Source organism: Lolium perenne, chromosome 7, assembly GCF_019359855.2.
Source record: "Lolium perenne isolate Kyuss_39 chromosome 7, Kyuss_2.0, whole genome shotgun sequence".
NCBI lineage: Eukaryota > Viridiplantae > Streptophyta > Magnoliopsida > Poales > Poaceae > Lolium > Lolium perenne.
This window is the reverse complement of record NC_067250.2, coordinates 306005938-306023047: the sequence shown is the minus strand read 5'-3', so window position 1 is coordinate 306023047 and position 17110 is coordinate 306005938. Positions and strand designations below refer to the sequence as shown.

Genomic DNA, 17110 nt, shown 5'->3' with positions numbered 1-17110 from the left:
AACTCGGAAGGTGAGTCCTTCCAAGCACCACCATCTCTACCGCCACTTTGGGCGATTGAGAACGGCCTAAGGCCGAGGAGCACTAGTGCACTACTCTCACAAACCCATCTCTACACTCTAACCAAGCCCGCCACTCATCCAAAATCAAGCTCAAAGTCGCTGCTGCGGTGGACCTATGCCCCTCAAAAACCCTAGCGTTTCGTTCTAACCAAAGGTATCGAAGGGTGAGCATGATGACGGAGTTAGCTTTCTTGCGATCGGCGCGAAGGAATTGCCCAGTGGCGTTGTACCACCACTCATTGAGGGTGGCATCGTGCCCGGGCACGATGGCGGGAAGATCCAATCGCGCAATGAGGCCAGCCCAAACCTCATGAGCAAAGCTACATTGCAGTGACAGGTGGTCCAGGGTCTCATCCGCGACGCCGCATAGCGGGCACAGCGTGTGGGACGGCAACCCTCTCCGGAGACGACGATCCGCCGTCCAGCACCGCCTCCGCAGTGCAAGCCAAGCGTGCATCTTGAATTTGAGCGGCGCAAAGGAGTGCCAAACCAAGTGTGCACCGGGCAATCCGATGGTGCCTTGGAACAGCAGGCGGTAAGCCGTTCTGGAGGAGAATTGACCATCGCCTCGCAACTTCCAAGTGACCTTGTCCGCATTGTCTTCTCCATGCTCCTCGAACGGCACGGCAGCCACTGCAGCCCACAAGCGCAAGTACTGAACCACCGCCGGAACCGTTAGAGGTCCTGAGATATCGGAGGCCCAGGAGTTGCCTAGGAGGCCGTCCCGTACCGACCGCCGGCGGCGCACAGCTGGCCTCACAAGGGGAAGGAGGTCGGGCGCTATGGCCTGATCACACAATCCACCAATCCAAGGGTCCTCCCAAAACAGGATCGTCTCCCCGTTGCCAAGCTCTATGCGCACGGAGGCATTGAAGAGCGCGACATAGTCATTGCCGACGTTGACATTAAGGCCCGCCCATGGTTTTCTGAGCATCGGTCTTGTTGAACCACAACCACCGCGTACGCAAGGTTGTGTTCATGCGTCGAAGGTCATGTAGGCCCAAACCCCCAAGGCTATTCGGTTGGCAAACTAGCCTCCAGGCAACCGGGCAGCATCCACCCTTGGCGTCATCAGTTCCAGCCCACAGAAACCCCCGCCGAGCGCTAGCAACTGGTAGACAACTGACGCACCCAAGACCGCCTGGACGTAGACTAGGCGTCCTTCACGGGAAAGCAACCTCGCTTTCCAAAAAGGCAGCTGATCAGCGAGCTTGTCAATGGCGGCGTGAAGCTCGGCTTTCCTTGGCTTGCCGATGGAGAGAGGCAGGCCCAGGTATCGGCACGGCAGTTGTGCCATAGGGCACGGCAACGCCACCTCGATCTCATCAAGGGTTGCTGGAGGGCATCGGATGGGAGCTGTCGTGCTCTTGGCGTTGTTGGCTCTCAGCCCAGATGCACCACCAAAGCAGTCCAGCAGGGCCCATATTGCCGCCAACTCAACCCTGCACGGCCTGGCGAATATGACAACATCGTCGGCATATGTAACATCCCAAGTTTTCAATAAAAGAAGAAAGAGAGAGAGTTCTAAAACCCAAAAATTAGAACCAACAAAAACTTTTTCTCATCATATAGGAGTATGCATATAGCTCACCTTATTAATTATTTGAGTGTGCATTTTGCCATGATGCTTGCTTGTGTGATTACACTTACTCTAAAACCCTAACCATGATCTCATGATCATCCAAATACAAAGAAAAAGAAAAGACAAAAGAATATATAAAAATCAACTCAACACACACATATGGCTTATGCCATTTTTACAAATCTTTAATCTAGACCATTTTGGTTTGCACCATTGGTTGTAAATGGATACTAAACACTTATTAACACTTTTGGAATCAAAGAAACTCAAATCAAATCAAATTTGAATCAAAATTGAGCTCACATGCAATTATGGTCACTTGTGCCATTTTCAGCATGATACCCATTTTGAGCCCCTGGTTTTTGAGTTTTCTTTTCTATACTTTGCCAACTCTTTGCACCTCATCCAAGACACCATCAAGGAGAACAACTTTGCCCAAAACCATCACCCCAAACTCTGTCTCAAATTCAAATGAGAAGCAAGCCAAGTGGAGACTTTGAAACAAATTCAAGATCATATGCAAAATGTGATTTTGCAATTCAACTTCATTTTGACCACCACCACCTCCATTCTACTTCTCTTAATATATGATTACAACCCACCAAAAAGATTTGCAAAATTCAAAAATTTATTTCTTTCGGCATTTCATCAAACACTTGTTATGCAGGGTATATAATTGAGCCCATGCTGGATTTTGGGAGGAGACCAAGTCTACCCTGACCCTCCTCTGCATCCCTGGAGCACCCTGTCACCTCACTGCACCATCTCCACCACTTGCCAAGCACTGGAGCTCGCTCATTTGGCCAGAGCATGACCATGCCGTGGCATGGCATGGCCAGCTCGTGCCATCGCCCTCACCTCTCCACTCCAGCCTGCCCTGCCATGTCCTTCCCCTTCCTCTCACTCCCCTGAGCACGATGATGTCTACGGGTGCTTCTATTCTTGTAGACAGTGTTGGGGCTCCAAGAGCAGAGGTTTGTAGAACAGCAGCAAGTTTCCCTTAAGTGGATCACCCAAGGTTTATCGAACTCAGGGAGGAAGAGGTCAAAGATATCCCTCTCATGCAACCCTGCAACCACAAAGCAAGAAGTCTCTTGTGTCCCCAACACACCTAATAGGTGCACTAGTTCGGCGAAGAGATAGTGAAATACAGGTGGTATGAATAAGTATGAGCGGTAGTAACGGCGCCAGAAAAGTGCTTGGCTGCCCAAGACTGGCATGTGATTGATGGTGGTAATATTGCGGACAGTACAGATGCAGTAAAACAGTAAACAAGCAGCGATAGCAGTATTTAGGAACAAGGCCTAGGGATCATACTTTCACTAGTGGACACTCTCAACTTTGATCACATAACAGAATAAATAGATAGATGCTAGACTCTACACTCTCTTGTTGGATGATGAACACCACTAACTGTGTAGGATTACACGAACCCTCAATGCCGGAGTTAACAAGCTCCACAATATTCGATGTTCATATTTAAATAACCTTAGAGTGCACGATAGATCAACACAACCAAACCAAGTACTAACATAGCATGCACACTGTCACCTTCACGCTACGAAAGGAGGCATAGATCACATCAATACTATCATAGCAATAGTTAACTTCATAATCTACAAGAGATCACAATCATAACCTACGCCAAGTACTACACGATGCACACACTGTCACCATTACACCGTGCAGGAGGAATAGACTACTTTAATAACATCACTAGAGTAGCACACAGATAAATTGTGATACAAAATACATTGCAATCATAAAGGGATATAAATAAGCACTTCACTATGCCATTCATAACAGTGAATAAGTATTCTGTGAAATATAGCCTAAGAGACCCACACGGTGCACACACTGTCACCTTTACACACGTGGGACAAGGAGTCTCCGGAGATCACATAAGTAAAATCCACTTGAGTAGCATAATGACATCTAGATTACAAGCATCATCATATGAATCTCAATCATGTAAGGGAGCTCATGAGATTATTGTATTGAAGTACATAGGAGAGAGATTAACCACATAGCTACCGGTACAGCCCTTAGCCTCGATGGAGAACTACTCCCTCCTCATGGGAGACAGCAGCGGCGATGAAGATGGCGGTGGTGTCGATGGAGAAGCCTTCCGGGGGCACTTCCCCGTCCCGGCGGCGGCTCTGAAAGGTTTCTTGTACCGTGGCTTTTCCGTATCGAAGATTTAGGTCAGGGACCTTTATATAGGCGAAGAGGCGGCGTCAGAAGGTCAACGAGGCGACGACACAACAGGGGGGCGCGGCCCACCCCCTGGCCGCGCCGGCCTACTGTCTGGTGGGCCTGTGGACCCCTCTGGCTCCTCTCGGGTGTTCTGGAAGCTTCGTGTGATTCTAAGATGTTGGGCGTTGATTTCGTCCAATTCCGAGAATATTTCCTTACTAGGATTTCTGAAACCAAAAACAGCAGAAAACAGGAACTGGCACTTCGGCATCTCATCAATAGGTTAGTTCCGGAAAACGCATAAATCTGACATAAAGTATGCATAAAACATGTAGATATCATCAATAATGTGGCATGGAACATAAGAAATTATCGATACGTCGGAGACGTATCAGCATCCCCAAGCTTAGTTTCTGCTCGTCCCGAGCAGGTAAACGATAACAAAGATAATTTCTGGAGTGACATGTCATCATAATCTTGATCATACTATTGTAAGCACATGTAATGAATGCAGCGATCAAAACAATGGTAATGACATGAGTAAACAAATGAATCATATAGCAAAGACTTTTCATGAATAGTACTTTCAAGACAAGCATCAATAAGTCTTGCATAAGAGTTAACTCATAAAGCAATAATTCAAAGTAAAGGTATTGAAGCAACACAAAGGAAGATTAAGTTTCAGCGGTTGCTTTCAACTTGTAACATGAATATCTCATGGATATTGTTAACATAGAGTAATATAACAAGTGCAATATGCAAGTATGTAGGAATCAATGCACAGTTCACACAAGTGTTTGTTTCTTGAGATGGAGAGAAATAGGTGAACTGACTCAACATAAAAGTAAAAGAATGGCCCTTTGCAGAGGGAAGCATTGATTGCTACATTTGTGCTAGAGCTTTGGTTTTGAAAACATAGAGAGCATAAAAGTAAAATTTTGAGAGGTGTTTGTTGTTGTCAACTAATGGTAGCGGGTACTCTAACCCCCTTGCCAGACAAACCTTAAAAGAGCGGCTCCCATTTTATTTTTATTTTTGGGTGGCACTCCTTCCAACCTTTCTTTCACAAACCATGGCTAACCGAATCCTTCGGGTGCCTGCCAACAATCTCATACCATGAAGGAGTGCCTTTTTATTTTAGTTTTATTTAGATGACACTCCTCCCCACCTTTGCTTTCTCAAGCCATGGCTAACCGAATCCTTCGGGTGCCATCCAACAATCACATACCATGGAGGAGTGTCTATTTTTGTTAATTAATTTGGGACTGGGAATCCCATTGCCAGCTCTTTTTGCAAAATTATTGGATAAGCGGATGAAGCCACTAGTCCATTGGTGAAAGTTGCCCAACAAGATTGAAAGATAAACACCACATACTTCCTCATGAGCTATAAAACATTGACACAAATCAGAGGTGATAAATTTTGAATTGTTTAAAGGTAGCACTCAAGCAATTTACTTTGGAATGGCGGAGAAATACCATGTAGTAGGTAGGTATGGTGGACACAAATGGCATAGTGGTTGGCTCAAGGATTTTGGATGCATGAGAAGTATTCCCTCTCGATACAAGGCTTAGGCTAGCAAGGCTATTTGAAGCAAACACAAGTATGAACCGGTACAACAAAACTTACATAAGAACATATTGCAAGCATTACAATACTCTACATTGTCTTCCTTGTTGCTCAAACACTTTTACCAGAAAATATCTAGACCTTAAGAGAGACCAATCATGCAAACCAATTTTAACAAGCTCTACGGTAGTTCTCCACTAATAGGTTTAAACTACATGATGCAAGAACTTAATCATGATCTACTTGAGAGCTCAAAACAATTGCCAAGTGTCAAATTATCCAAGACAATATGAGACATTTTCTGTTTCCAACCAAATAACAATAAGTGTTGTAGCTTCCAACTTCTACAATTGAACATTAAAAGTAAAACGAAGAACAAGTGTTCATATGAAAAAGCGGAGCGTGTCTCTCTCCCACACAAGGATTGCTAGGATCCGAATTTATTCAAACAAAAACAAAAATAAAAGCATACAGACGCTCCAAGTAAAGCACATAAGATGTGACTGAATAAAAATATAGTTTCAATAGAAGAAACCTGATAAATTGTTTATGAAGAAGGGGATGCCTTGGGCATCCCCAAGCTTAGACGCTTGAGTCTTCTTGAAATATGCAGGGATGAACCACGGGGGCATCCCCAAGCTTAGACTTTTCACTCTTCTTGATCATATATCATCCTCCTCTCTTGACCCTTGAAAACTTCCTCCACACCAAACTCGAAACAAACTCATTAGAGGGTTAGTGCATAATCAAAAACTCACATGTTCAGAGGTGACATAATCATTCTTAACACTTCTGGACATTGCACAAAGCTACTGAAAGTTAATGGAATAGAAAAATCCATCAAGCATAGCAAAACAAGCAATGCGAAATAAAAGGCAGAATCTGTCAAAACAGAACAGTTCGTAAAGACGAATTTTATTGAGGCACCAGACTCGCTCAAATGAAAATTCTCAAATTGAATGAAAGTTGCGTAAATATCTGAGGATCACTCACGTAAATTGGCATAATTTTCTGAGTTATCTACAGAGAATTAGGCCCAGATTCATGACAGCAAAGAAATCTGTTTCTGCGCAGTAATCCAAATCTAGTATGAACCTTACTATCAACGACTTTACTTGGCACAACAATGCAACAAAACTAAGATAAGGAGAGGTTGCTACAGTAGTAACAACTTCCAAGACTCAAATATAAAACAAAGTACTGTAGTAAAATAAACACATGGGTTATCTCCCAAGAAGTTCTTTCTTTATAGCCATTAAGATGGGCTCAGCAGTTTTAATGATGCACTCGCAAGAAATAGTATTTGAAGCAAAAGAGAGCATCAAAAAGCAAATTAAAAACAAATTTAAGCCTAACATGCTTCCTATGCATGGGAATCTTGTAAATAAACAAGTTCATGAAGAGTAAAGTGACAAGCATAGGAAGATAAAACAAGTGTAGCTTCAAAAATTTCAGCACATAGAGAGGTGTTTTAGTAACATGAAAACTTCTACAACCATATTTTCCTCTCTCATAATAATGTCCAGTAGCATCATGAGCAAACTCAACAATATAACTATCAAATAAAACATTCTTATCATGAGTCTCATGCATAAAATTATTACTACTCCCAACATAAGCATAGTCATTCTTATTAATTGTAGTGGGAGCAAATTCAACAAAGTAGCTATCATTATTATTCTCATCATCAAATATAGGAGGCATATTGTAATCATAATCAAATTTATCCTCCATAACAAGCGGCACCAAAAGGCTACTATCATTATAATCATCATAAATAGGAGGCATATCATAATCAACATAAACTTTCTCCTCAATACCCGGAGGGCTAAAGAGATCATTTTCATCAAAACCGACCTCCCCAAGCTTAGAATTTTCCATAGCATTAGCAACAATGGTGTTCAAAGCATTCATATTAATAACATTCCCATTAGCATGCATATAAAGTTCCATGGGTTTTTTAATTCTCTCTTCAAACACATCATGTCCTAATTCAAGATAAAGTTCATAAAGATCTTTCATATTTTTGTTGTTTTCCATTATGCCTAACTAGTGTAAACAAGAAACAAAAAGATGCAATTGCAGGATCTAAAGGAAATAGCTTCGAGTACTTACAACGGCGAAAATAGCTTAGTAGCCGAGATCCGGAGTGTGAGTACCTTTTACCTTTCCTCCCTGCAACGGCGCCTTAAAAGTGCTTGATGTCTACGGGTGCTTCTATTCTTGTAGACAGTGTTGGGCCTCCAAGAGCAGAGGTTTGTAGAACAGCAGCAAGTTTCCCTTAAGTGGATCACCCAAGGTTTATCGAACTCAGGGAGGAAGAGGTCAAAGATATCCCTCTCATGCAACCCTGCAACCACAAAGCAAGAAGTCTCTTGTGTCCCCAACACACCTAATAGGTGCACTAGTTCGGCGAAGAGATAGTGAAATACAGGTGGTATGAATAAGTATGAGCAGTAGTAACGGCGCCAGAAAAGTGCTTGGCTGCCCAAGACTGGCGTGTGGTTGATGGTGGTAATATTGCGACGACAGATGCAAGAAAACAAGAAACAAGCAGCGATAGCGATATTTAGGAACAAGGCCTAGGGATCATACTTTCACTAGTGGACACTCTCAACTTTGATCACATAACAGAATAAATAGATAGATGCTAGACTCTACACTCTCTTGTTGGATGATGAACACCACTAACTGTGTAGGATTACACGAACCCTCAATGCCGGAGTTAACAAGCTCCACAATATTCGATGTTCATATTTAAATAACCTTAGAGTGCACGACAGATCAACACAACCAAACCAAGTACTAACATAGCATGCACACTGTCACATTCACGCTACGAAAGGAGGCATAGATCACATCAATACTATCATAGCAATAGTTAACTTCATAATCTACAAGAGATCACAATCATAACCTACGCCAAGTACTACACGATGCACACACTGTCACCATTACACCGTGCAGGAGGAATAGACTACTTTAATAACATCACTAGAGTAGCACACAGATAAATTGTGATACAAAACACATTGCAATCATAAAGGGATATAAATAAGCACTTCACTATGCCATTCATAACAGTGAATAAGTATTCTGTGAAATATAGCCTAAGAGACCCACACGGTGCACACACTGTCACCTTTACACACGTGGGACAAGGAGTCTCCGGAGATCACATAAGTAAAATCCACTTGACTAGCATAATGACATCTAGATTACAAGCATCATCATATGAATCTCAATCATGTAAGGCAGCTCATGAGATTATTGTATTGAAGTACATAGGAGAGAGATTAACCACATAGCTACCGGTACAGCCCTTAGCCTCGATGGAGAACTACTCCCTCCTCATGGGAGACAGCAGCGGCGATGAAGATGGCGGTGGTGTCGATGGAGAAGCCTTCCGGGGGCACTTCCCCGTCCCGGCGGCGGCTCTGGAAGGTTTCTTGTACCGTGGCTTTTCCGTATCGAAGATTTAGGTCAGGGACCTTTATATAGGCGAAGAGGCGGCGTCAGAAGGTCAACGAGGCGACGACACAACAGGGGGGCGCGGCCCACCCCCTGGCCGCGCCGGCCTACTGTCTGGTGGGCCTGTGGCCCCCCTCTGGCTCCTCTCGGGTGTTCTGGAAGCTTCGTGTGATTCTAAGATGCTGGGCGTTGATTTCGTCCAATTCCGAGAATATTTCCTTACTAGGATTTCTGAAACCAAAAACAGGAGAAAACAGGAACTGGCACTTCGGCATCTCGTCAATAGGTTAGTTCCGGAAAACGCATAAATATGACATAAAGTATGCATAAAACATGTAGATATCATCAATAATGTGGCATGGAACATACGAAATTATCGATACGTCGGAGACGTATCACACGACCAGACCCTGCCTCGACGAAAAGTCTTATCGCAATGACTAGAACCCGACGTGGCCAGACGCGCCCAGGCGTGCACACGCACGCGCCAGTGCGCGCACGACGAGCGCCCTGGACGCGCCATAGCGTGACAATCGCCGACGCACCTCGCCTCCACTCGCGTGCTCCGCTCGCCAGTAGACGCGCCAGACGACCAGGAAACTCGCAGACACCGTCGTTTGACCGCGGGAGCGCCGTGGCCATCGTCATCGTCGACACGACTCGCCACGGGCCTGCAAGCTCTCGTCAACCTCACCATCTCATCTCTCCCTCGTTTTCCCCACAATCACGCTCTACAGCACCGCAATGACGTCGCCTGCAAGCTCGTATCATCGCTAGTGCCTCTGCGACCCCCTACCGCCGACGCCATGGATGACCTCATTCGAGCACCACGGCCACCTCCCGCAGCTATAAAAGGAGGACCTCTCTCCCCAATCCGAGCACACCATCTGCTTCCCCTCCTCCCACAGCCTCTCCTCGACCACCACACTCGCTCGATTAGCCACCGGAGACCACCAATTGCAAGATCACCACTGCTCACCGTCGCCAACAATCGCCGGAGAAGGAGGCCGCCCCAGACGATGCAACTGCTTCCAGCGCTTCCTCATCGACGACAACGTACCTGCACACAACTCCGACGATCGCCGGAGCTCCGACAAGCGCTCCGATCCCCTACCTCCGCCTCCCGTAATTCCTCCTCTCGCCGGAGAAGACGACCTCCCTCAGCCGTTGATCTCACCTCTAATCGCACGGCCATCCTTTCCCGTACCGCTTCGCGCGTTATAACCCACAGACAGGTGGCCCCCACGCTGTCAGCTAGCCTGCTGCGAAGCTGGGCCGGCCCATTCCTCTCTCTCTGCACAGCCCATTAATTCTCCCGCCAGCCCACGTTTTCAAATTCGAAATTTCAGAATAGAGAAATATTGCAATCTGGTGTCAACTTTTAAATTTTAATAGGGGCAAATCTACTTGGCCAAATTTTACAAATTTTATATTTTTGGAAAGCTTAGAATTTTATCTACACAATGCCACTGGATTGAACCCTAGATCTGTTATAGAATTAAAGTAGAAAAATAAACAAGACGGAGACTTTTCTGACTTAGAATAATTATTAAAAATCAACCAAAAATGCTTTTGAGTTAATTCCAACTCCTATAAATCAAATTTCACATGCACTAATTGTTTCTGCGAAAATATGCCATGATTACTTTGAATGATCATGGCCTAGTTTAATTAAAGGACTATATGACTATTTCTAGTCAAAGATATTGTCCAAAACTATTAATAAATCATATGGGAGTGTTTCTCTCATTTAAATCTTGTCACAACCAATTCAAAATGAGGTAGAGACTCTAGTCATTTAGGTCTCATATGAATTGTTGATGATATTAAATCCTTACCATGTTGAGATTAAATTGTATGAGGTGCTTCACCTCATTTAAATCATTTTCTCAAATGATAAGTATGAAGAGGTTGACTTTGGTCAACCTAGGTCATATATTATTCATGAGAGAAATTAAATCTTAATAAGATAATGAGAGGAAATTATTTCTCTAAGTAATTAAAAATAACACCTAAGTTAGTATGAGAGGAAATTATTTTTCTTAAATAAGAAAACACATCCACCAACCTAATAGTAATGTGTGATGCTAGTTTAAGTGGTGTGAATCATGTGTGTGCTTAGTTTAGTAAATAAGTTTGGTATGATGATTGTGTACCCCGTATTTGTATTTTAGACGCTAGTACCGAGGAGTATCAAGAGGAGGAGGAGGTCTACTTCCAAGGAGAAGAAGACCACTTTGACCAATTCCCCAACCAAGGCAAGATAATACTCTTGCAAAGTGCAAAGCTCACCATGAGCAAGGCATTACCCATTTACTTTATGTTCATGATCCTACTTCCCAGTTTTACTTTACAAGCTTTATTTACTTTTGTTTTATCAAAGTACTTTTTGATTCATGATTCACTTGGTTAGTATTGGATTAGTACAAGAGTATCAAAGTTAGCCTAGAAGCAAAGCAAAGTACTTAGCACCCCTCATACCTAGATGCTAGTGCTAAATTAAAATTGACTACTCTAGATGGGAACATGTGTTTGTGAAATGATGATGGTGAAAACCTTGGAATGATGAGTCATTTCCATTGAAAGATTTTGAAGGTGAATATGACATGAATTTTACTTGGTGAAATGGCTAAAAACTGATGATTGAGTTGGATGCGATACCTTTCCAATTCTTGAGTACCCCCACGGTACCTGATTATGGGTAAGGCTTAGCTGGAAATTTATGTGTCTTAGTATGGGTTCCCTCTAAACAAGCATCATAGAGGTTATGCCGAGGCTGCCTCCGTTGAAAGTGAAATGACGTGACTTGAGGTGAATTGTACGGCCAAGCCCTGTGCAGTTCCCGGGATAACAATTGGCTATCGCCGGGAGGCCAAGCTCATGGGGAGAGGTGCCTATACTAGGATGTGTAAGTGAAAGGTTAACGGTTGATGATCCGCGTACTGAGTTACGATTATTCGGGGTTTATCCCTGACGGATGTAATCAAATGTTGTGGCACAAGTGTGCAACCTCTGCAGAGTGTAAACCTATTCGAATAGCCGCGTTCGCGGTCATGGGCAGTTGGAAAGGCCATACTGTTTCCGTCATCAGAATTCATATCTTTATGACTGGTGAATTTGAACTTGAACGGTGACTTTGAATTCGAATCACAACAGAGTTGTGGGAATGACACTAATGTTCCCACTTGAGTTAGTTAGCACATGAGGAGTTGTTTACTAAAATGTTTCTAAACTAAAATTGGCTTTATGCAAATAAACTTAGAGCTTAGAACACTCTCAATAGCAATGTTAGTACTTACATTAGTATTAGTTTGCGAGTACTTGAAAGTACTCACGGCTTTTTCCCTGGCTATTCAAATGGCCAGAATATGAAGCCGAACAGCAGTACGAGGATGACGACCAGCAGGACGTCTACCACAACTAGGAGCTTCTAACGTCAAGCGTTGCCTGTGGAATAGATAGTCCACTACTACTTCGCTTCCGCTACTTATTTGTGTAATGATCAATAGATCAAGTGTTGTAATGAGACTGGATCATGTGATCCTATTTGTGTAATGACTATGTTGGTATTGTAATGAATGATGACTCTATGCTACTTAACTATTATGTCTCGCAAAAACAATATTCCTGGGATTGCGATGAATGGCATAATAGGCATCTGGACTTAAAAATCCGGGTGTTCACAAGTTTGGTAGCAGAGCCATTGTTTGACCTTAGGAGACCCTAGTTAGAAATGGACGTTCTGAAAATTTAGTTTCTAAAATGAATGAAGTATTTCGGAAAAACTAAGTCTTTGTCTTCTCTTTGAGTTCTTTGGGAAAATAAGAAGTCATGCTCTTCCTTAGAAATGTACCTAAAATTTTTCCACACTTGTTCACTTCTCTAACTTAATCCTTCACTTCACTATCAGATGGAGCCCGTGAACACGAAGTTTTACTAGCTTGGGAATGGGGGAAGCTTGATCTTCGAGCGCGACCTCAACGCCCTGTCCGATCACCTTGATCGCCCGCACCCGAAGTTCCACGGAGTTCAGGTCACGGACCAGCCAGGAGGAGAGCTGCAGTGGATCATCACCGCTGACTTGAGGGGCAAGATGGAGCCTCCCACTTCTGAGAGGATCCTCTTCTCCTTCAGGGAGACCAACTGGCTGGACGGACTTGCCCGCGCCCTTCAGGAGGGACTCGCACGCTTGAGTGGGATGAGCGGGGAGGCACTCAAGGACCCTCGCTTTTCTCACCCTCGCGAGGCGTAACTCTGCTGGAGAGCCCATGGACATGCAGCCCCACCCGGAGCTGAAGCACCATGTGGAGCATCTCGACTTCATCATGTACCACACTCAGCAGGATCTCAACCACGCCCGTGAGTACGCCAACCAGACTCACGCCCACATCATCGAGCAGGGCGCAGCCATCTAGCTGCTCGCCAAGGACCGCAGGACTCTCCGCCAGCAGCGTACCAAGAAGGACGCCACTATCACTCGCCTCCGCGAGAAGATAGCAGCACTTGAGGCCACTGTCAAGGCCCAGGAGGAGCAGATGAAGAAGATGGAGGAAGATGGAGAAGACATTCAGGGAGGAAGCGCCTTCCTGAGTGACGACGACGACTTCGAGGAGGATGAGAACACCGAGGAGGAAGACTACGAGTTCCTGGACGCCGGAGAGGATGACCACACCGCCATAGATGTTGATGAGGAGTAGTTCACTTGTGCACTATCGTAGGTGTGAGTTGTATCCCGCCCCATGTATCGTAGCTTGGAGAAGAAGGGTTCTTAAAACCCTTAGTGTGTTATCTTGTAATGTGTGTTGTTTGTTATGAATGAATGTATGTTTGTGTCATCATGAAAAGACTTCAAGTTTTAAACTTTTAACTTAAACACAAAACAAGCCATAGAGAATTTCCCTCTTATCTCATGATCTATCTCAATGCTCAGATGGCCCCTCCAACTCGCAACGCGAATCAAGACGCTATGATGCAGATGTTGCAAGTTATGCTGGAAGATAGAGAAGCAGAAAGAGCTGAAAGGCAAGCTAACATTGCAGCACTTCAACAGCTTGCCAACAACAATCAAGGCCATCATGATCACCCAGGATCTAAGCTCAAGAACTTCCAGAATACAAACCCGCCAGTTTTCAGCAAGACTGAGGAACCCCTGGATGCAGATGATTGGCTCCAAACTATGGAGAACAATCTAGAAGTAGCTGGAGTTGAGGACAATGAGAAAGTGCTGTTTGCCACACACTATTTAGCAGGACCAGCAAGAGCTTGGTGGACAAGCACCCGTGCCATGAACGCGGGACAGTTTATGACTTGGTCAGATTTCAAGCTCAAGTTCAGCAAGTACCATGTGCCCCCGGGTCTGATAAAGAAGATGAGAGATGAATTCCGTGAACTGAAGCAAGGTCGGATGTCCGTGGTGGAATACCGTGACAAGTTTCTGACTCTGTCAAGGTACGCCCTGGATGAGACTGATACTACCGAGAAGAGGAAGGAAAGGTTTCTGAATGGCCTGCATGATGAGATGCAGACTGTGTTGATCAACATCCCCTTCGCCGACCTCGAAGCCCTTGTTGACTCTGCCATCCAGATGGAGGGCAAACTGCATCAAGCCAGCGAGAACCGCAAGCGCCGCATGATGAACCAGAGCAGGCCTAGCAATGCCCCGAGGTATCGCCCCAACTCAAGCGGAGGCTTCGCCTCCAGGAACAACAAGCCCAATGCACAGATGTCACGTCCGGGTTATCAGAACCGGAGTGGAGGAAACCCCAGGCTAGGAGGCCACCACAACAACAACAGCAACTACAACAACAAAAACAACTTCAACCGCGCTCCGCCGAGAGCCCCCAACAACAACAACAACAACAACACCGCACCAAGGACTGGAAGCAACGCCATTCCCGTTGCAACCAAGGACAAGGCCACAATCACCTGCTATGAATGTGGAGTGGTGGGACACTACTCCAATGAGTGCCCCAAAAGGCTAGCCAAGCTCGCCGGCAACACAGCTGCACCTGCTCAGCAACAACACCGTGTCTCCACCGGCAAGAAGTTCGCCCCAACAACCCAAACAACCGTGGAGGTCGCCTCTTCCACGTGAACGCCGAGGAAGCCCAGGAAGCACCAGACGTGGTGCTGGGTATGTTCTTTGTTAACTCAATACCAGCAAGAGTGTTGTTTGATTCTGGAGCATCGCATTCATTTGTTACAGAAGATTTTGTTTGAACTAGTAAGATTCAACCAATCAGCTTGAAACATGTCATGATAGTTCAAATACCTGGGTCAACCACTAAAGCTAGAAAATTTTGCAAAGCTGTACCCATCAGAATTCATGAAATAGATTTTTATGCCAACTTGATTGTTCTGGGAACAAAAGGATTGGAAGTAGTACTGGGTATGGATTGGATGTCGAAACATCATGGATTGATAGACTGCGCCAAGAAGGCCATCACCATGACTAGTAGCACCGGAATAATAATAGAACATGTGTCTGAGAGACTACCTAGAAAGTTCACCTGCAACCAGAGTTTAGCCAAGCCAACCTTGGATCAGATCAGGGTCGTTTGTCGATACCCTGATGTGTTTCTAGATGATCTACCCGGTATGCCCCCAGATCGGGATATCGAGTTCATCATCGAGTTAATCCCTGGAACAGGACCTATAGCCCAGAGAGCCTATAGCATGAACCCCACAGAGCTAGTGGAACTGAAGAAGCAACTGGATGATATGCTGTATAAAGGTCTGATCCGACCAAGTGCGTCGCCTTGGAGATCGCCAGTTTTGTTTGTGGATAAGAAAGACGGTGCCACTCGTTTGGTTACGGATTATCGTAAGCTTAACGATGTCACTATCAAGAACAAATACCCCTTTCCAAAGATAGAAGACATGTTTGACCAGCTGACCGGTGCCCAAGTTTTCTCCAAGATTGATCTTAGGACAGGTTACCATCAACTAAAGATCCGTGCAACAGATATTCCTAAGACTGCCTTTACCACCAGATATGGACTATATGAATACAATGTCATGTCATTTGGACTGACCAATGCCCCCGCTTATTTCATGAATCTCATGAATAAGATCTTTATGGAATTCCTGGATAAGTTTGTCGTTGTCTTCATCGACGACTGATGTCTACGGGTGCTTCTATTCTTGTAGACAGTGTTGGGCCTCCAAGAGCAGAGGTTTGTAGAACAGCAGCAAGTTTCCCTTAAGTGGATCACCCAAGGTTTATCGAACTCAGGGAGGAAGAGGTCAAAGATATCCCTCTCAAGCAACCCTGCAACCACAAAGCAAGAAGTCTCTTGTGTCCCCAACACACCTAATAGGTGCACTAGTTCGGCGAAGAGATAGTGAAATACAGGTGGTATGAATAAGTATGAGCAGTAGCAAGAGCAAATGAAAAAGTGCTTTGTTGTCCAGGACTGGCGTGTGGTTGATGGTGGTAATATGGCAGGCAGTACAGATGCAGTAGAACAGTAAACAAGCAGCGATAGCAGCATTTAGGAACAAGGCCTAGGGATCATACTTTCACTAGTGGACACTCTCAACATTGATCACATAACGGAATAAATAGATAGATGCTAGACTCTACACTCTCTTGTTGGATGATGAACACCACTAACTGTGTAGGATTACACGAACCCTCAATGCCGGAGTTAACAAGCTCCACAATATTCGATGTTCATATTTAAATAACCTTAGAGTGCATGACAGATCAACATAACCAAACCAAGTACTACCATAGCATGCACACTATCACCTTCACGCTACGAAAGGAGGCATAGATCACATCAATACCATCATAGCAATAGTTAACTTCATAATCTACAAGAGATCACAATCATAGCCTACGCCAAGTACTACACGATGCACACACTGTCACCGTTACACCGCGCAGGAGGAATAAACTACTTTAATAACATCACTAGAGTAGCACACAGATAAATTGTGATACAAAACACATTGCAATCATAAAGAGATATAAATAAGCACTTCACTATGCCATTCATAACAGTGAATAAGTATTCTGTGAAATATAGCCTAAGAGACCCACACGGTGCACACACTGTCACCTTTACACACGTGGGACAAGGAGTCTCCGGAGATCACATAAGTAAAATCCACTTGACTAGCATAATGACATCTAGATTACAAGCATCATCATATGAATCTCAATCATGTAAGGCAGCTCATGAGATTATTGTATTTAAGTACATAGGAGAGAGATTAACCACATAG

General features: G+C 44.6%; 1 protein-coding gene across 1 annotated transcript in view; it reads right to left on the bottom strand.

Moving 5' to 3' along the window:
• Positions 1–1090: 1090 nt before the first annotated feature.
• Positions 1091–17110, bottom strand: part of LOC139834011 (uncharacterized) — a 36258-nt gene continuing 20238 nt past the window's right edge. The window contains exon 2 of the mRNA XM_071824393.1: positions 1091–1511. Coding sequence (XP_071680494.1) covers positions 1091–1511 — 421 coding nt within the window. The remainder of the gene's footprint in view (positions 1512–17110) is intronic.